Here is a 21,495-nt window from a genome sequence, read left to right as displayed (position 1 = left end):
TAAATAAAATTTAAAAAATGTGTACACAAACACCATCAGTCCAATGATCTAACATGCACTAAGATGCAATTAACATTGCTCGATTATAGCAGAATGCTACCAGAACGGTAGCCACACTTCATCTCTTTGCAGAAACAATTCAGAATCCCCTCTCCCCTCCCCCACAGGGCAAGCTACTGCTAAATGCCCCATTAGAAGGAAAGCAGAACAAAAAGAGCAGGCAAAGAAATCACCACAGCCTGCCCCAGCTGGGCTGTCCTCCCCGCTGCCACAAGGTCAACTACCACTAACGGCCCTGTGGGAAGGATCCTTATGACTTGCAGTATGTTGATATTGCTATTGTGGTTTTTCTAAATGCACATTAATGTGACTTCTGAGCTGGCTTGGAAATATTTGTATCCTGAAATAAAAGATATAAATAAATGTAATAAATAAACTAAAAGCTTTTCCTCTATAAAGGCACACCTACAAAGCAATACATATGAAAGCAAGCTTTATATGAATTTTGTAAGAAAGTGACATGAACAGGCATCAGCATTTACATTCACCAAAATCACTATGGAGAATATGGCAACATCCCCTCCAAGTGTAAAAAGCAATGGGGCTTCCTTCCCAGAAGTCACATGTTCATCTCCAACCCTCCACAGCCCCATGTTTGGAAGGAAGGATGGGGTGAACTATGTGGCCAAGATGCCTGTAGGCAACAGAATCAAACCAGAAAGCCCTACCCTACTACCCTTTCCTACCCAGAGCAGGAAAATGCAGCAAAGGCTTCTTCAGTTATAGCTTGCCACCACACGACTGCCACAGCACACAGTGGCTAAAGCACTCTCCAGCCAAAAGAGAGGCAGTGGGGCATTTTCCATCACTGCTTAGTGATGGAGATTCAAGTCACTTCACCAAGCAGTGGCTGAAACCAGACTGCTCCCTACTTCTCTCCCCCCACAACAGCATGGAGGGGCTTCCATGGTTACAGCTGAGCAATCTCCATTAACCCAACAGGAGAGGAGAACAGAGATGAACCTGGCACAATTTATGGCAAGCCCAGCCAAAAACTGTAGACTTGTTCATGAATAATTAGATTCCTGTTTGCTCCAACCAATGGCTACTTCTCTGAAAATGTTTTTACATACCAGCATTAACATTTCTTATAGCTTACAACTGTGTGGAGAAAAACATTATATCAAGACCAACTCATTCCGTGTCAAGGAAGAGCAGAAAAATATAATATTTAGTAACTTGTGCTACATGAAGTCAGATGCTTGTTTGACTGCACTGAAATAACTCACAATCCTCTACTATGCATCTTTATTCACAAAGAAACCCCACTATGTGACTTTCTTCTACGTAAGCAGGACTGCAGCCTAAAACATACTGAAGTCCCCCCTCTACAGTACTATAAATAGGTATTGACATAACTGTTACATATTTTAAGCATCCTTTTGGATAATGAAGGGTAATAAAGGGGATGTTAAAAAATAAGGTGTTAAACTAACTCACGCAAAATTATCTTGAGTGTGCATCTTTAGAATTTCTAGAAGTATGCCACAATCTCCCTTTTATTTATTTTTAAACACACACCCTTATGCATATATTGTACACTCGAGCTTTGATCTGAGACGGAAAACATCTGGAAAGACAAGAGCACTGGTCTTTGTGGTAGGCTGGGACCCACAAGCAGACTGCATGTGCCATGGCAGTCTGCGCCAGTGGCATCACAACTATTTTTATTGGGGTTTTTTAAAGGAGACATTCAAAGAAAGCAAGATGGGTGACCAGAGAGATATAAAATGAGACTACTGTACATTCCTTTACTTCTTCTGCCAGTTACGTCAAAGAAGAGATTTTGATAGCTACAACTTTTTTTTTAACACTTTACATGACCAGCTACACTTGCAAACAGTCTCTAACACAATCAGAAAGCTCAGAAAGCTTTGCATGTAGAAGGTCCCAGATTCAATCACTAACATCTCCAGGTAGGACTCAGGCAGACAGGAAACCTCAGGGAGCTGCTCCACTGTGGACAACACTGAGAAAGATGGAGCAATGGTCCAACAAGGCATAAACAGCTCCCTATGTACCAATATATATATATATATATATGTATGTATATGTATATATATGTATATGTATATGTATGTATATATATGTATGTATATATATATATATGTATATGTATATGTATGTATATGTATGTATATGTATATGTATGTATATGTATATGTATGTATATATATATATATATGTATATATATATATATATGTATATATATATATATATGTATATATATATATATATGTATATATATATATATATGTATATATATATATATAATGAAAATGGCAAGACACTAATATTTTCTGCAGTTGCAAAGAACATAGGAATAGGCAGACATAGCTGTCAAAATAAATAAAAATGGAGGAGGACCCTATTCAAAAGGGTCGAGATGAAAGATGTGTTCTGGATTGGGGGGGGGGGGAGAGAAGATAACCGGACTAGAGAAAATGGTAGTATAGGCTGTGGAAAATATGGCCAAGGTTTGGGGGAGTGCACACGCGGAGAGGCGGGGGGCTTCTGAAGGAGAGCATCCATATTTGGCACCAAGCGAATTTTTTATTTAAAGGGGAGGGGACATTTGATCCCAGGTTTTTCCTAGAAAAGCAGGCAGCTGACTAAGCCAACCAAGACTGCTTCCAACGCGAAGCAGGAGGAGAAAGAGGCGGGCGCTAAGAAACTTTCAGGAGTTGCCCGGAGTTTGACACGCGCGCACACACTTACTTCGCACTGGGTGCGGTGCCGGACCTGAATCAGCCGGGTCCCGGTTCCAGGGACTTGGGAAAGTTAGAAAAGAGAGAGGAAAGGAAAAGGCGATACTCACTGGTTGGTGGGGGGCGCGTTCAATGGGATGGCCACCTCCTCCTCTTCATATTCGGGCCCGTCCAGCGAGTCGCCCTCGTCCACCGTGCTCAGCCCCCCAGCCGGAAGCGGCGGCTGCGGAGGTGGCGGCAGTGGAGGGAAGCCCCCGGCGGCGGTGGTGACGGTGCCACCGCCGCCGCCCTCGGGAAGCGGGAGCGCCGGCGGCGACAGGCCCTTGGACATCTCCGCAGGGGCAGGCCTGGAAACTAACGAGAGGAAACCCGGCGCAGGGCAAGCGCTCAAGCCGGAGCTCCCCAAGAAGGCGGCGGCGCTCTTGTTGCTCCGAGAGGCGGCAGCGGGAGGGCAGTGCCCGCCGGGCTCTCCGGCCGCTCCCGAGCCGCCCTCTTCGCCTCCAGCTTCGGCCGCCGCCATCATGCTGCTCCGGCTCGCCCCACCCCTTCCCCGCCCCTGCTTTGGCAACGCGCTGCCGGGAGGAGGCGACAAAGGGACGAAGAGGGGGAGAGAGGGGAAAAAACGACGGCCGAGGCTTTTCGCCTTAGCTACGAGGGAAGGAGGAGCCAAGGTAGAGCCGCCGCTTGAGACGGTGAATGGGAACAATGGGAGTGCCCGCCCAAAGACGCAGCCAGTCAGTCAGTGCCCGTGTGGTGAAGTAAACCCATCGTGGCGGGCGCTTCATCTCCTCTCCTTTTTCTCGGTCTAGACTCCTCAACAGTTTCACATGCTCTCACTCGGTTGGTCTCTCTCGGACTCAGGTTGGCTGCTCTCGGGAAGGGGGACTGTGGCCGAAGCAGCGCTTTCCTTGTTTCTCGGCTGCTAGTGTCCGCCCCCCAAGTCTTTTTCGAAAAGCGCATGCGCTTCTCATCCTTGAAGCGGCTGCCGCTACCTACAAGTAAACCTTTTCGAGGAGGCGGTGGCTTGTTCAGGCAGGTACCGATCTTTCTTAGGGTAAGCTTTGTCTGTGCTTACTGCCACTGAATTTACTGGCTATAGGATTGCAACCCGAAAGACCTAATGGAATTATTGTAGCATAAGCTTTCGTAGGCTAGAGCCCACCTCGTCACATGTACGAAGCAGGATGTAGCCCGCGAAAATTTATAAGCAAATCTGTTACTTTTCAAGGTGCCACAAGACACTTCGTTGTTACTGTACTATTATTACTATATTTTTGCTGTCAGCCAATCTATAGATGCACCCTAATGCCTTTTGTCCCAATCGCCAAAGCATTCCGAGCATTGCTATTGTAACCAGGACAGTCTTAAGTGCCCATGCGTCCAACTTTCCAAAGACAAAGTTATTAGTTACATCGTTATAACATGGCTGCCTGAAATATTGATCAACATCCATGAATAAACAACTTTAAGTTTAGATGGTTATAATGCATTTAAAAAATTGCTATTCAGCATTTCACAAATAACACTTGAATTTTTACTGGGTTTACGGGAACAGTCCCATCAGACGGTATTCTACCAGCTTCTTTATCATGCTTATTTTCACTCGTATATCTTTAGAGTAAAGTATTTAATGTGCTTGTTTTCGTTCTTTTATCTCTTCTGCTTGAACAACCAAGCCCAGAAACTACTCCAAATGCCACACCGTGGATTTCCAAAGCATTTGTATAAGCGAATTGGGGTACACGCATACAGATATTAAATTTATATCCTGCCCTTCCTCCCAGAAGGAGCCCAGGACAGCAAACAAAAACATTAAAATCACTTTAAGACATCTTAAAAACGAAAAACTTTAAAACATATTAAAACAAAGCTTCTTAAAAACAACTGAAAAAGCAATTCCAGAACAGACCGAGACTGGTTAAGGTCTTTATTTAAAAGACTTGTTGAACGAAGGTATTTCATTCCAGATGCACCCTGCCATTGCTCAGCAATGGCATTTCCTCCATATATTTTGGGTACTGATAAATATAGAAAGAGGAATTTGAATCCAAAACCACAATAATGACTGCCAAACGTGCAACTCTGCAAAGTAGGGCAGATATAGGAAAGGGATTGGTTTTTTGGTCTATTGGTATAATTGTACAAGAGCAAAATATTTCACTGGAAGAGTGAAGCTTAACACAGAGAAGCAACCTGCATTTTACCCAGGAATAAGAATATAAAATAAGTATTCCAAGTCACAGCATTTTACTTAAAACATCCCTTGAATGTTGGGGTATGAATGTTGCAGGTTATGAAGCTCTGGAGAAGTTAAGAAACTATGTTTTCATATAACAATAAAAAAATTGGGCACGAATTAAGAAAAACTGAAAAATGATGGAGGAAGAGAAAATTCTGAGACACTCTAGAACAGTGGCTCCCAACCTGAGGGGTCACGAAGTAAGCCAGAGGGGGCCGCAAATAGTAAAGAAATGAATTATTTATTTATTTTTTTAAAAAAGTCTTCACACCCTGGACACTCTGCTCCCCACTGCCACTGCCGACAACACCACCCCATGCTCCAAATGAGAGGGGAGGACTTTTGCTGAAGCACCAGAGCATATTTCAGGCGCACTGAGGGCAGGCATCTGCCTATAAAACAGGAGGCAGATGCCAGAGTAGCTGAGGGTGGAGCTACCAGGAAGAAGAAGAGGGGATTACGATCACCGACTCCCCTCTCTCTCACTGCCGCTGCTGACAACGCCCAATGAGAGAAGAGGGCTTTTTGTGAAGCATAAAGAAACAAGGCTGCAAGGAAAGGCTGCTTGTCATCTTCCTTCCTGGCAGCCAGCCTGCTTGTCTTTCTTGGCTCCTGATTCACTGCCATTGCCCTTTAAAAATTATTCTTATTTTCAAGGCTGCCCAGATCTCGCCTTCAGCCCAGACAGAGCCAAGGTGCAGTGAGGAAGCTCAGGACCTGCTCTTCCCCCATCTCTGCGGCTAAATGTGCATGTCAGCATCCCTGCCTTTCTTCTACCTACATTCTGCCCCCCCAATCTCCCTCTCCAAGATGCTGCAGCAGTTGAAGGCTTTCCCCCTCCCACATGCTCAAATGCATGCACACCTCTGGAGGGGCAAGTGTCTTTGTGTGTGTGCATGTGCTGATCTGTTCCACTCTTATTCCCCAAGTGCATGCTAACTCATCAGTTCTGATGATCATCCCAAGGCCTAAAAGCACTAACCCCCCTCCTCAATCTATCCACTCTTTTGTCTTCACTATCTAGCATCCCCACCACTACCACATTGCTGCTGCTGCTGCTTCATTGTTGTTTGTTTGTTTATGAAATGCTCAGCAGGTTGGCTGAAGCTGGGGTCCACATACTTCAATTGGAATGTATTTATTTAATTAATTATTAATGCATTTATATCCCACCTTTCCTCCAAGTTGCTCAAGGTGCTGCACATAGCCCCCCCATTTCCATTTTATCCTTAACCAACCCTGTGAGATAGGTCAGGCTGAGAGACTCTGTCTGGCCAAAGATTACCCAGTGGGCTTCTTGGCTGGGTGGGGATTTGAATCTGGATCTCAGTCCAACACTGTAACCCACTGGTGTTGGGAGACAGAACTGTACATCTTCAGACTATGGGGAGGAGGGGGATACCAATTTGATTAACCTTTGCATTACCGTTGTGTAAAGAAAAGCATGGAACCATGTTCACATATACAAACTAAAGTGCAGTAGGGCCCTGCTTTTTGGCAGCCCGCTTTTCGGCCTTCCACTAATAAGGCGGCTTTCAATTAGAGTAATTACATTAAGGTCCCTCTCAACTGCGCTTCTTCCGCTTTTACGGCGTTTTTCGGTTGTCGGGCGCCATTTTATTGACAGAGTTCTGCTTTTAGGCGGGGGTCTGGAACGTAACCTGCGGTATGAGTGGGGCCCTACTGTACTAAAAGAAAATGCAATTTTGCTGAAGTTGGACACGCACAATACACTAGCATTCATTTTTCACTGTCTCCTTATGATGTGATGCATGCAGTCTGGCCTAGATGGTGTTAGATTTTATGGCAGGCGCCACGTGAGATTAGTCAGTGCCCTGCTTAGTCAACAAAATAGTTGTCAATTTATAAGAACAGTAGTAGATTTTGCACAAAGGAGGATTCAGCCGAATAAAATGCACAGGATGCCACACTTCAGATTCATCTAGTATTCTGGTTATATTGCAATAATCGCACAACACAAGTTGGCATTTACTATGTTTTTCTGTGCCAACATAGTTCATTTATTAAAAGTAGAGGGAATTGTTATATATAGCATATGAATAAATTATACAGCCACAAGGGTGGCTATATACTATAGCTAGCATGGATTTTTCACAATGTTAAATTGAAAATACCCCCATGCCATTCTGATGCTTCCCATAAGCTCATTTCAAAACAAAACTTTACTAAATGTATGGTCTGAACTCAGAAATGCATTTTCATGGTGATACACAAAACAGTCAGAGAGAAGAGAGAGTTCAAAGTCTAAAAAGAGAGAGAGAGAAACCCTGAGCCCTTTTGGACATTTTTCTGTCAGAGTTCTCATAATGTTTAATTTTGAAATTAATTTAAAATCAGCCATGTTCACAGAGTACCTGTAATCCTATTACTGACCTTGACCCATACTCTGACCTTCATCTTCTGCAGTTTAAAAGTTTAAAAAATACCTGGCTGATTTTTAATTAATTTAAGTAATTTTGCATTGAACTGAATTGAACTGAACATTGATTTTTGCAGGCCTATGGGATCTCTGGGGTGGGTTAGGTTTTATACTATGTTAGCGTAGGATGGTTCTGTTAGACGAGATGTTATGATATTAATACTGTGATGATTATGTATATGTTGAGATTGTATTTTATATTGTACGTCGCCCTGAGTGTCCGTTCAGTCGGACAGATGGGCGTCTGATAAATAAAATTTTATTATTATTATTATTGAATGATAACGCCAAGCATGCTCAGTAAGAACCAACTGTCAATGTTCTAAAAGCCAGAGTCCCAACTGCTTGGCTTGGGTAATCAGGGGGGCACACCCACACCACACTTTGATTTCACTTGAGACAGAGACAGTCATGGCTTTGCCCAAAGAATCCTGGAAAGTGTAGCTTGTGAAGGGTGCTGAGAGGAGACTCCTGTTCCACTGAGAGAGCTCCAGTAGCCAGACCAGTTTAACAGTCAACCACTCTGATTGAAGGCCTGTGAGGGGCACAGGGCATCTCCTAGCAACTCTCAGCACCCTTCACTAACTACATTTCCCAGGATTCTTTGAGAACAGCCCTGACTGTCCAAAGTGAAATAAAGGCCTGGTGTGGATGTGGCCAGGGACAGCTCTGGTTTAAATCTGGGTAGAAGGCTACATGTGCCTGCTGTAGAATAAAAAAGTGGGGGAAATGCTGAAAAGTAGTGATACTGTTCACAATGTTTTTCTTTTGGAAAGGAAAGGGGCTTCCCCTCTGTCCAGAGCCCACCCACCCAATACCCTCCTCCTACCGTCCCTGCCCCTCCCCCAGGTCAGTGTTGGACTATGACCTGGGAGACCAGGGTTCAAATCCCCGCACAGCCATGAAGCTCACTGGGTAACCCTGGGCCAGTCACTGCCTTTCAGCCTCAGAGGAAGGCAATGGTAAAACCACGTCTGAATGCCATTTACCATGAAAACCCAATTCAATCGGGCTTTCGGCCAGGGTTTGGTACAGAAACGGCCTTGGTCGCCCTGTATGATGACCTCTGTCGGGAGAAAGACAGAGGGAGTGTAACTCTGTTGGTTCTCCTTGATCTCTCAGCGGCGTTTGATACCATCGACCATGGTATCCTTCTGGAGCGACTTACGGATTTAGGAGTGGGAGGCACTGCTTGGCGGTGGCTCTGCTCCTATCTCGGGAATCGTCTCCAGAAGGTGATGCTGGGGGAACATTACTCGAGTCCCTGGGTACTCCAATATGGGGTCCCGCAGGGTTCAGTTCTGTCCCCCATGCTTTTTAATATCTATATGAAGCCGCTGGGTGAGGTCATCAGGAGTTTTGGAGTGCGTTTCCAGCAATATGCTGATGATACGCAGCTCTACTACTCCTTTTCATCTTCCTCAGGTGAGGCTGTTGATGTACTAGACCGCTGCCTGGCCGCGATAATGGGCTGGATGAGAGCTAATAAACTGAAACTCAATCCTAACAAGACTGAGATGCTGTTGGTGGGAGGACCCTCTGCCCAGATGGTTGATGTTCGACCTGTCCTAGATGGGGTTACACTCCCCCTAAAGGAACAGGTACGTAGTTTGGGGGTCTTGTTAGATCCGCTCCTGTCACTTGAGGCTCAGGTAGCCTCGGTGGCACGGAATGCATTCTACCAGCTCCGGCTGGTAGCCCAAGTACGACCCTATTTGAGCAAGGAGCATCTTGCCTCAGTTATCCATGCTATGGTAACCTCTAGATTGGACTACTGTAATGCACTCTACGTGGGGCTACCTATGAAGACGGTTCGGAAACTTCAGCTAGTGCAAAATGCTGCGGCCAGAGTTCTCACTGGGACAAAGAAATTTGACCATATAACACCTGTCCTGGCGCAGCTGCACTGGCTACCGATATGTTTCCGGGCCAGATTCAAAGTGTTGGTTCTTACCTATAAAGCCCTAAACGGCATCGGACCGCAATACCTGATGGAGCGCCTCTCTCGCTATGTACCTACCCGTTCACTACGCTCGACGTCGAAGGCCCTTCTCCGGGTTCCAACCCATAAAGAGGCCCGGAGATCAACAACTAGATCTAGGGCCTTCTCGGTGGTGGCCCCCAAACTATGGAATGCCCTCCCAGACGAGATACGCCTGGCGCCTTCTCTGTTATCTTTTCGGCGCCAGGTAAAAACTTACCTTTTCGCCCAGGCTTTTTAAATTTTGTAAATTTTTAAATATTTTAATTTAACATTTTAAACTTAATATGATCTTAATTTAAATCTCAATGGCAATTTTATTAATGTTTTATAATTGTACTATATATTTTTTTTTCCACACTTGCTCATATTTTAGTTGTGATTTTATTTGTTGTACACCGCCCTGAGAGCTTTCTGCTATAGGGCGGTCTAGAAATGTAATTAAATAAATAAATAAATAAATAGGCACACCATATGTCGGGATCGACTTGAAGGCAGTCCATTTCCATTTTCAAACATGATTGCACAGAAATAAATCCCATTGAAATCAAAAGTATGGAAATTATCAAACCCACCCTCCCTTCTCCTCCCTTCTATCCCCCCCTCTTGCCCTTTTCCTCCCTCTTCCTTTGCCACTCCCCATCCCCTTCCAGTCCCGTCCTCCCCCTCCCCTTCTGCTTCCCCATGGTCAGTTTTACCTATCTTAAGCATGATTGCACAGGAGTAAATACCATTGAACTCTATAAGCATGCAAATGATCAAACCTGCCCTCCCTTCCCCCTTCCTTTGCCCCCCTCCAATATGCTCCTCTCCCCCATGGTCAGTTTTATCTATCCTAACCAAGATTGCATAGGAGTAAATCCCACTGAACTCAATAAGCATGCAAATGAACAGACCTGCCTTTCTCCTCTCCTTCCTCCCCTCCCCTCTTCCTCCTCCCCTGCCCACTCCCACCCTCCCTCCCTCCCCCCCGGTCAGTTTTCCCTATCCTAAGCATGATTGCATGGGAGTAAATCCCACTGATCTCAATAAACATGCAAATGATCAAACCTGTCCTCCTCCCCTCCCCCTCCTGTCTGCTCCCATCCCCCTCCTCCCCTCTGCCCTCCCTCCCCTCCCTCCTTCTCCTCCCCTCTCCATCCTCTCATCAGTTTCACCTATCCTAAGCATGATTGCAGAGTAAATCCTACTGAACTCAATAAGCATGCAAATTCTCAGCAAACTTGCGCAGGATCCAATTTCTTACCTCCCAGATTAAAAAGCAGGGAAATTCACTCATAGGCAAAACAACCTTGCGGTTTAAGAATTTACCTATAGCCCACAGATATTTCTATCAAACTTTAAAAATCAGGGAAACTGGGCAGCTATAGTGAATGCACCAGGAGAGCAGGAGACCTGACCTCCTCTCTGAGATATTGTACTGCCCAGAAATTTGTCAAAATGCAAACATAATTTGGGTTGGTCCTTCACAGTCCAATCCATTTCCTGTGTAGCTTGGAAGGATTTGGTAACATGTGCCTCTGAGCATATGGTGAGTTGTGGCAACACCTGCAATCAGCCCAAAGAATAGAAAGAAGACGTGCTGTGCTGATCTTGTTTTAGCAGGGAGGAAGCAACATTATTAAGACAGTTGATATAGTTCAGATGGTCACTTTAAATATGTCTGATTTACTTTGCAATTTTAGTGAAGTTTCCTATAGGAAATATTTTTTGTTGTTTTTTTTTTCTGTGAATATGTGAAGTACAGCAACACTTTGCAAAATTTACACTAAACAAACTCCAAAAATAATTAGGAATAATGACACTGACTATTCTGCAGAATAGTCTCCAGTGGACCTCAGGAGTGTCTCAGTTTGCACAAGATTTGGAGGTGAAATATATTCTAGCAAAATTCTAGATGTGTTCTATGTTTTTAATTGACCATGCCCACCTTGCCTTAAATGAAGTGGTTTAAATATAGCAGGCTGAAAACATGCATCCTCTTTTTTGCAACAGCTAGAGTCATTCCTGAAGTAGCAACATATTGTAATCCATCTGATTTTACATCAAACTGCATTTTCAAATTCAACTGTTAATGCGCCCAAAATAGAAATAGAACATAACCTCCAGTTTGAAACACAAAAGGCTGTCTTCCCCATCATATGACATTGACCAATAAAAAGGCTTTGAAATTAATAAAAATAAATTTGACACAGACCAACCCAAATGGTGTTTGCATTTTGACAAATGTGTAGGGCAGTACAATATCTCAGAGAGATGGTCAGGTCTTCTGCTCCCCTGGTGCATTCACTATAGCTGCCCAATTTCCCTGCTTTTTAAAGTTTGATAGAAATATCTGTGGGCTATAGATATCTTCTTAAACCGCAAGGTTTTTTGCCTATTAGTGAATACCATGTTTTGTCTGAGTCTAGTGGTGATGACAGCATGTAAGCAGTCTGTATGATAAATGCCCAGATGAAGCTGAGAGTTCCTCTGTATTGGAGGTGGAGTAGGTGGCTACTTACATTTTGAATGTATTTAGTCTACAAGCCTCTTCTTTGCAAATACATAATTAACCTTGCAAACTTTCATTGTTAAGAATGCTGTACATACAAACGTTCAAAATGTCTATCTTTACTTTCAGTTATTTTCCTTAAGGCAATTTAAAGTAATCTGAAAATACGTATTTTAGAAACTCTCTTTGTAAACTGCAAAGCTATTGTATCTGCAGGTGAGCTACAGCGTATATACATTTGTTTACTTACTTAATGGCCCTCTTGGTTGTGCTGCAGCCCATTGAGATAGATCTTGCAGCAGCCAGACAGAGAGCCTTGTTGTGGTGCTCCATTTAGGGAATCATTTCCCCACTGACAAAAGGTAGGCGCTGACAGTGAAGTCATTGCTTGCTGAAAACATACCTTTTCCCCCAGGCCTTTACTGGCCCTTAATTTACACCGTTACCAGAACTGTTTTGGTTTATATTTGCTTTGGGTCCATAGAGTTGTTCAGAAGTGGTTCACCCAGTGGGTGGAACCACAGCACTAGCTCCCTGGCAATGCCACTTATGGGGATGGGGAGGGTGGGGAAGTTGGCATGGTGTGGGAACACCAATGGGAGCATGAGATTGGCTCTGCTGGTGTGCCCATACTGTGCCAACTTCCTTGTTGCCTTACCCCTCTCTCTCCTGGTAAGCGGCAATGGGTCTGCTGCCAGGAAGCTAGGACAAGCTACTTAGGGAGCTGTTGTATTCCTGGTTGTGTTTTGTTTTTTCAGATTTTAATGAATTGTATTACTATGGCCCACCTTATGATTGTTTTAGTGAAAGGTAGTATAAATAATATTTTAACTAAATAAGATATTATAACTGGCTGCCTGCAGTTTGCTTTCCAAACAACCCTGTATCACCCATGGGGAAAAAAAGGCCACCCAATAACATTTCTTCTCTCAGTAGCTCAGAAAAATTAAAACAACAAAGTACAATAGGGTTCTCCAACCTTTTGGGGCCCAGTGACACATTTGAGAACCTGCTGTGGGTACCACAAAATTCCCCATTTCACAGGAAGAAAAGCTGCCTGTGCGCTTCCCCCCAAAACAAAACCAGGCAAAAAGCAGGCAACACCACCCCAAAACAGGCAAACACATACACAGCCAAACAAAACATATCCCTAACCAAATAAAAAAGCAGGCCAAGCACCCTCACCCCAACAAACAAGCAGGCAACACACAGATTGGAAAAAAAAATCCAGGAAAACACTCCCCTGTACTGCCTTCAAGTAGATTCCGACTTATGGTGACCCTATGAATAGGGTTTTCATGAGGCTGAGAGGCAGTGACTGGCCCAAGGTCACCCAGTGAGCTTCATGGCTATGTGGGGATTTGAACCCTGGTCTCCCAGGTTGTAGTCCAATACCTTAACCACTACACCACACTCCCCTACCACAAGGTGTCAAAACACCCACTCATTCTCCTTCTCACTAAACTCGCCATTCAGCAGCAGGAGCCTGTTTCCTTTTCTAAAGAGTTTCAGCAGGGGATTAGAAGCCATGAACCAACCTCCAGTTGCCCTGCCCTCTTCCTTTCTTATGAAGAATGCCTCTGAGCCCACATCGACCCCAGAGGCATTCTGAAGAAAGTGAGGGAAGAGGGTGGGGTGGCTGAATGCCTCCACTTTGTGTTCCAATCAACCCAGGGCCAGCCAAGGTTAAAGTAAAAATTAGAATGGGAGAGGCAAGGGGCTTTTGTGGGCACCCGCAGGGCTGTGGAGTCGGTATGTCAAACCTTCGACTCCGACTCCTCTATTTTTCTACTGTCCGACTCCAACTGCTTCATAAATGGCATTTTTCTATTGTCTGACTCTGACTCCTTCATAAATGGCAAATGTATATTAATGTATTAATATTAATAAATTAATATTAATATTAAAATTAAAATATTAATTTTATTTTGAAGTCGGAGTCAGTACATTTCTCCCGACTCCGACTTCACCCAAAATTGCTTCCGACTCCGACTTCACAGCCCTGCCTGAAGGAGTATCTGAGGGCACCATGGCATCCACAGGCACCACATAGTATACCCCAGAAGTACAAAATTAAAAACCCAAGACATTAAAAGCAGCATAAACATTTGATCTTTACACAGAATGTATGTTTGAGAGGCCCAGATTTAAAGCACAAGTTGTTTAAAAGGCCTGGATGAAGAGCAACATCTTCACCTGGTGCCCAAAAGACCATAAGAATGGCAGCTGATGTTGTATGTCAAGATATTTTCCCACAGCACAGCAGTTCTTCCCCCTCCCTTTAAAGTTCAGCAGAGTGTAAAAGGTAACTTGGGGGTGCAGTGGAGGGCATTGGGGAATATATTTTGAAAATGCAGATGTAGAGCAGTTGTGTGTCCATGTCCACACATACACCCATATCCATTGGTGACAATACAGCCCACAAACTCTTCTTAGAAAGAGCATGGGTAAAAACAATACTGACTAATGTGCCATGTATTTGACGCTTAAAAAATTATGTTAGCTTTCCACATTATACTATAAAACCAAAACTGACTGTTTTTAAAATATAAATGTAAAATTCTCAAGCTGCAGTTCCTACTTCTGTTCTTAAAAGTTTTGTTTTTTTTCTGGGGGTCACAAAGCTTGTTTGACTAGTCTCTTCTGAGAGCTGCCGTTAGAACAAGTAAAATATCTTGCTTGTTAACAATATAGCCACTCTGATTTACAAAGATGCATTATTGTTAACTATATAGCTACACTGATTTACAAAGATGCATTATTTGTCTTTAGGCTTATTTTTTTCTTCCTTTGGTTGCATGTAAAATATTAATGCACATACCATTATATTTAATCATACCCCTATGGTGCCATTAAACTTTTAAAGCACTAATCACTTGTGAGATGTTATTAATTATGTTACAGTTAAGTTGTGGTCCATTTACTGATCTCAAGAGATCCAAAATGGCTGTTGTCACATGACTTCCAATATATAATGTAGAGTGCCTGATTCTGAACACTCAATTTAGATAGTGTAATAATACAGTATAGCAAGAAATGAATTCTTCATGAGAAGCTATTTAAAGATACAATATGCCAGGGACTTCTAAGTCGGTAATGTGAAGTTTACAGGCTAAGCTTTAGAAAAGTAAGAGAATGTGGAACTAAAAATAAAACGAATGCAGCACATTTGCCAAAGAAATGCAGGTAAGTATATAAAATGACTTCCTGAAAGGTATGACTAATACATGTACAGTAGGGCCCTGCTTTATAGCGCTTCGCTTTACGGCGCTTCACTAATGCATCGGTCTCAATTAGACTAAAGCCCCACTCATACGGCGCTTGTTCCGCTTTTACAGCGGTTTTCGGGCTTCGCGCACCATTCTATTAAATGAGTTCTGCTTTTTAGTGGGGGTCCGGAACGTAACCCGCTGTATGAGTGGGGCCCTACTGCATTAATTTCTACAGCATGCACAAGATTATTGGCTAGGATCTAAATAACTGCAGTTTAGCCTATCTGCCTGCCTTAGGTTTCTCTTAACAAAAACCTCTTTCCCCATGTCACATCACACACTGCTTTTGAAAATGCAAGAAAATGTAAAAGCAATTTAGGATATAGTACAGAGCTCTGCACTGCAAGGAGAAAACAAATCAGAAATACCCATGGGTGTGCCCAAAACATTCTAGGATTCTGGTCATAAAAGGAACTTTTTAATCTGCAGTCTTGTCAGATAATGTACAGTATTTAATTACCCGGTCGTACCTTTTTTCACTTCCTGCCATGGCCATTTCCAAAAACCTTTCCAAAAGATACTTGTGATTGCTTACGTTCTGTGGGATGCAGGGCAATACAAATAAAGATAGATAAGGTTTCAGAGAGCAGAGAAGTTTAATAATCATACAAAGGGGATACTCTTTTGTTTTGTTTTTGTTTTTGGCACAGAAGTAAAGGGAGAATCTTTCTTTTCAAATACCACTGTGTGGCAGCTGTGACTGTCCTTAATGAGCATTTTGCTTAAAATAGTCAGAAACTGGGAAGGCTTAAATGGGAATGATATCAAGAAAACAGACTAACCAGGCAGATGGTTTATGGTTCTGGAGGGGAGGGGAATCTGTGAAAGAGTCAAGTTATAGTAATTAACAGAAAACAAAGGGACATGTGGGAACATTTATTATAGTTTTGCAAAAGGTCTTGTTTTCTGTCCTACACATTTCTATGCATGCATACATAATTGTGTCTGACAGACTGGTTGAATGTTTTTGGTATGTAACAGCTACATTTGTAATTATTCATAAACAATTATTCCCTTTAATTTGAAGCCTGAAGTCCTAAATGGCAGTGTGAATTTAGAATGAAATATGTGAACGTATTGAAATAGAATACTTTTTTTACTCCATCAAATAACAGCAATGTTTGACCTCTCTTAATAATATTTAAACACAGCTTTAACTTGGGTTCCCAGTTTCATTGTTTCATTCAACAACAAAAATCCAGACTGTGGAATGCTGCAAGTAAAAAATAGGTATTCTGGACAGCACGTGATCAAATGCCAAAAGAATAAAACCCAGTATTAAATTCAGGACCTGTATCCCCAAGTTCTTTCCGGCTCAATGTTACCAATCTTTGATTAACAAGCCATTGGGAAGAAGTGAAATGCACCCCACCAAGTCATCTCAGGGATTTTTTTTTATTAAGCACATCTTCATACTGCTCAGTATCATTCCTGTAGATATGGATTCCTCAGCAGCGGGTTGGACTCAATGGCCTTATAATCTCCTTACAACTCTATTATTCTATGGTATGCCCTGAGTACAGGACATAACCAGCATTCTGTGTAATGGTGAGAGGGAAGGTAATTTTCTCACTCCCACAAGGTGCAACTGTGGTGTCTGGTGAGAACAACAAACCATTCTTCTTAAACACTCTTGGATTTGTACCAGCTTGGCATTCTTTGGTGCCATAGGAGTTCCAGGTGCAGGAACTACCACTTCTCTCACCTTTAAGAACATAGAAAGAGCCTGCTAGATCAAGCCAATGGCCCATTTGGTCCAACATCCTGTTCTCACAGAGGCCAACCAGATGCCTGTTAGAAGTACGAAATCAGGACAACAGCACTTTCCCCACTTCTGATTCACAGTAACTGGCATTCAGAGTCTTACCTCCTCTGATAGTGGAAGTGGAACCTAGCCATTGTGACTAGTAGCCATTTATAGCTTTATCCTCCATGAATTTGTCTAATCTTTTTTTAAAGCCATCCAAGTTGGTGGCCATCACTACTTCTTTTGGGAACAAATTTCATAGTTTAACTATGCATTGTATGAAAAAAATTGTTTTGGCTGTCCTGAATCTCTTCCAGTATTCAACTTCATTAGATATCCCCAAGCTTCATGCTGTAAGAGAGGGAGAAAATATTTCTCTATCTGCTCTTTCCATACCATGCATAACTTTATGCAACTCTATCATGTCTCCTCCTACTCACCTTTTCCCTAAGCTAAAAAGCCCCAAACCTTTGCTTCTCCCTCCTTCATCTCATCACTTTCTGAAAGTCCTATTGAAATAAAGGGTTGTGCTATGAACTTGATGCAAAATGTGTTTCTTTAAAAGTGATTCAAAGTGTTATGACCCAACATTCTTTCCTGCTGATTAAAGACAGAAGATATTCAAGTGGTGTCTAATTCATTGCCACCGACCTCATACAGGCAGCACGTTCTTTTAATAGCAGACAACTGTTTCACAGTTTAAAAATAATGTTAATTATGCCTGACATTTAAATTGCAGTTCCCAAATTAATTTTTTATTTCATCTTGGATTACTGACTTTGCAAACTTGGGCCTGTTGTAAATTTACGTTCACGTTCAAAATTCGGTGTTTTATCAAAATAGTTGCACAAATTATGAAATCTCATGAAAATATAAATATTGCTGCTAAATATTTCATGCCTCATGTATAAATGACAAAATTGACTTTGGAATAACCTGAAAACACTTCACTCTTTATTGATACCTGTGAAATGAATGCCAACAAAAGCAAGTTGTGCATGATGCAAAGCTGGATAAGCTAGAAAAAACCCATCCACCTCCTAGAAGAGATCTGGAGTCTCCAGTTACTATTAGATGTGGCAAGTACAGTATGTTGTTGACCTCTATGATTCTTCTCTTTTGCCTTGGAGGGGATGGGGGGAGCTTGCAAAAGGAGACACTGCAGGAGACACATGGAGAAAAGGGGAAAGGAAAACACAGGGCTGGAAAGAGCCTTTATTGCTTCTTCCAGCCATCATTCATTATAGTTGTAGAGCAAGAGATATATGCTTTTTACCCCAACCCTTACATTCCTTATTGAATAACAAAATATCACATCTTACTAATCCTTATAGAAACTCTGTGAGATGGGTCATCCTTATTCCCATTTTTATATGCAGGAAGTGGAGACCAAGATAATGATACTCTTGTATATTTGAGGTGTTAGTGAGAACCTTGAAATCTCAAGGAGCCACCAAATCCAACCCTGTGACTTAGTTGTAAAAAAAGACTGCACTGGTCTGGCTCTGCCCTGTAAAGTAGATGGCCATGTACAGGTGATTTGTTGCTATTGGAGCTATTGGTTGAAAATCATTCTTGAGAGAGGCATGTTTTTCTTTCCTCCCTTCTTCTCTGGCTGGAGGTGATGTCACTGAAGGATCTCTCAGGGTGTAAGAGAACAATAGCCTGACAGTCCTGAAACGGAATCTGAAAGAGAGATACAGAGGCCTGGCTTGCTGTCTGTAAGATACCAATGCTATGGTGTTGGGAGTTCCTCTAGAAATCTGCTAGGAGCAAGATCTGTTGGAATTAATGCTGTGAACTCCCATCTTATGCTCAGCCTTTGTGTTATCTCACAGAAACACCTCAACTCTCCCCTGACCTTCATCCCAAGGAATCAGAGCTTTACCCTAGAGTTCTCAGTGCCCAGAGATTTGGGGCAAGTATAATAACAATCATGACAATTCTGTAAGGTCAATTCACTGTCTTCTGGTTTACTAACATTATACAATGCATATACATATGTTGCCATTCTCACATGAAAAAATATTTCCATTTAACTTGCATTAATCATATTTTAAAGCCTATTCTAAACAAAATGTATAGTGCTAAGGTGCTGCAGGTCCATGATTCAGCAAACTTGTTAAAGCTAAGCAGGTTTCAGTCAAGGTCTGTATGGGAGATCACGTGAGACTACTTTATAGAGATATAAATGTACTTTATACATTTGTCTAATGTACTATCTCGATTAAATGAGTAATCGTACCATTTCCGATCCTAAAAATACCCAGACTTCTAGCCTTTGTACCAACCAGATTTTTGCACATACTTCCCCACACCCCCATTCTTCCCTACATTCATTCATGATAAAAAAAACAAAACACTGCAGTAGAAAGTACAGGATAGAATGGCTGCATGAACACTATACTGTACATTGAAAGTACATTATTTCCCACAAAGAATCATGGGAACTGTAGTTCATGACTCACAGAAATACAAGTCCCAGCACCCTTAACTTCATTTCCCAGGATGCTTTGGGGACAATAATGTGATTTCAGTGTGCTTTAAATATATGGTGTGTTCACAGACCTTGTCAAATCATGTTTCTTAAAAGACCCAAGTTGCTGTGGGTATGACCTTCACTTCATCGTAAAAATGGATCCCTAGTTTCTCAAACCATAAGCACTTGCATGCATTTAAGAAACAATTGGTAAAATTGCATAAAATAAGCCTTTGAAAAGAACATTATATCTTGCAGACAATACTTTTAAATACAAAGGAAGATTGCGATATTGTCAAAGGGACCAATTGCACATGGATGACTTTTGGTGTGTGTGTGTGTGTGTGTTTTCTTAGCCAAAATTAGGCATTTGCCAGCTATGCACCTGATAATATAAACCCCATCTACTCAAGTAATCTATTTCCAGCAGTGGAATCAGATGTTTCTGGGTGCTCACAAGCAAGGCATTAAGACAGCTGCCCTGCCTCATCGTTTCTTCTTATCATTGGGGACATGCATTACACTACAGGAATACCCTGCATTAATGTACGCAATGGGTCCAGAGCGAGTACGTAAACCGAAAATGTACTTAAAGTGAAGCACTACCTTTTTTCACTTATTGATGCATATACTGCACTGCAATCGTCATATACGGGCATAACTGATGTAAATAACGCATTTATAACTAAAATATACACAGTAGGCCTTATTTTAAGGAAAAGTTTGTAGTTGGAAACTGATCGGGCGGTGGTGTCATGCCGTTACGTGTCCGTTCTTGCGAAGCGAGCGTACGTAAACGGGAATGGTGCTACTGTAAATATGTCCGTACTCGCGAGTGTCCGTAAAGTGAAGGTCCGTATAGCGGGGTATTCCTGTACCTTTGTGGAATGATTGTGAACATGGATTTCTTACATTTTTGAGAAAAAGACAAAGTGAGGTGGTATATAATGCAACATCCCTAATATTATACTGGATATCATTACATTTTGCTTGCCCAGAATAGCCCTCTAATATCTTGTCTAGGGCAAAACACATGTTATATGAGAGATCCATGAGTATATCTCCCAACAAAAAATAATATTTTTATTGTTATATTCATAATAATGTTACATGTAGCCTGGGGAGGGGCAGGTTCCACATGCGAATAGCGAAGAAGTGTGGGATGGATAGATTTTCCTGATCTAAATCATCCCCTTCCCAAATCCTGTTGTTATTTCTATGGAAAACCTGGTGTGGCTAACAGCAACTTGGGGGGGTGGCGGTATTTGAATTAGAAAGGAGCAATAATGGGCAGAAAAATTTCCAATGCTCTATGTTTCTGCAGAAAAAAATCCATTTCATAAATTCATTAGTAACAATGAATGGATACCAATTCCAAATACAATATTAGGCGAGCTTGACAGTCTTAAAGTGTTTAGCCTTGTTTAGTAAATGCTAGTAAAATAAACATGCTACGTTAGATCCCTGTGTAGGACAGCTCTCACCAACCTGGTGCCCTCCAGATGATTTGGACTACAATTTCCATCATTTGTCATCCGACAGCTGGTGGGTTTTGTAGTCCAAAACATCTGGAGGGCTCCAGGTTGGCAAAGATTGCTCTAGGACGTCAGAAAATTTTCCAGTCCAAATTATCTTGTGCAAATTATCCTAACTTGCTTAGGTGTCCTGCCCAAAGTCGAAAGACACGTCTGATTTTTTCTCTTTTTATTAAAGTTATAGATACATCAAAAGTAGTGAACCTCATTAACATAACTAAGTTTTCTAGGAACGTTTGCCCTGAACTAACACTGACTAAGCTTGTCTTCATGGCTCTAAGATGTTGACTCAGTAACTGGGTTCCCTTCCCCCCCCCCGAGTCTCCTTAAGTAGGCTTGGATCTCGCACGCACACACAGACTCCTCCTCAGCTCAGAGTGTTGAACTACTCATCTCAAATGCCTCCGAGCATGGGGCAAAGGTGGTTTGATCTTAGCTTCCATCTCCAACAGAGGGGGACTGCTAGCTGACAGTTTGGGTGAGGGAAGCTGCACAGCACTCGGCTGGGCAATGTCTGACGTACAAGGATGAATCTCTGG

The 21,495-nt window shown here is 42.4% G+C and overlaps 1 protein-coding gene across 1 annotated transcript in view; it reads right to left on the bottom strand.

The window, feature by feature from the left end:
• Window positions 1-3,723, bottom strand: part of RASA1 (RAS p21 protein activator 1) — an 82,071-nt gene extending 78,348 nt beyond the window's left edge. Inside the window, exon 1 of the mRNA XM_061622036.1 lies at window positions 2,880-3,723. Coding sequence (XP_061478020.1) covers window positions 2,880-3,292 — 413 coding nt within the window. The 5' untranslated portion in view covers window positions 3,293-3,723. The remainder of the gene's footprint in view (window positions 1-2,879) is intronic.
• Between the last annotated feature and the right edge of the window lie 17,772 nt (window positions 3,724-21,495).

The sequence above is a fragment of the Rhineura floridana genome, chromosome 1, assembly GCF_030035675.1.
Source record: "Rhineura floridana isolate rRhiFlo1 chromosome 1, rRhiFlo1.hap2, whole genome shotgun sequence".
Lineage (NCBI taxonomy): Eukaryota > Metazoa > Chordata > Lepidosauria > Squamata > Rhineuridae > Rhineura > Rhineura floridana.
Note: the sequence above shows the minus strand (reverse complement) of the source record. Positions and strands in the feature narration are given on the sequence as shown.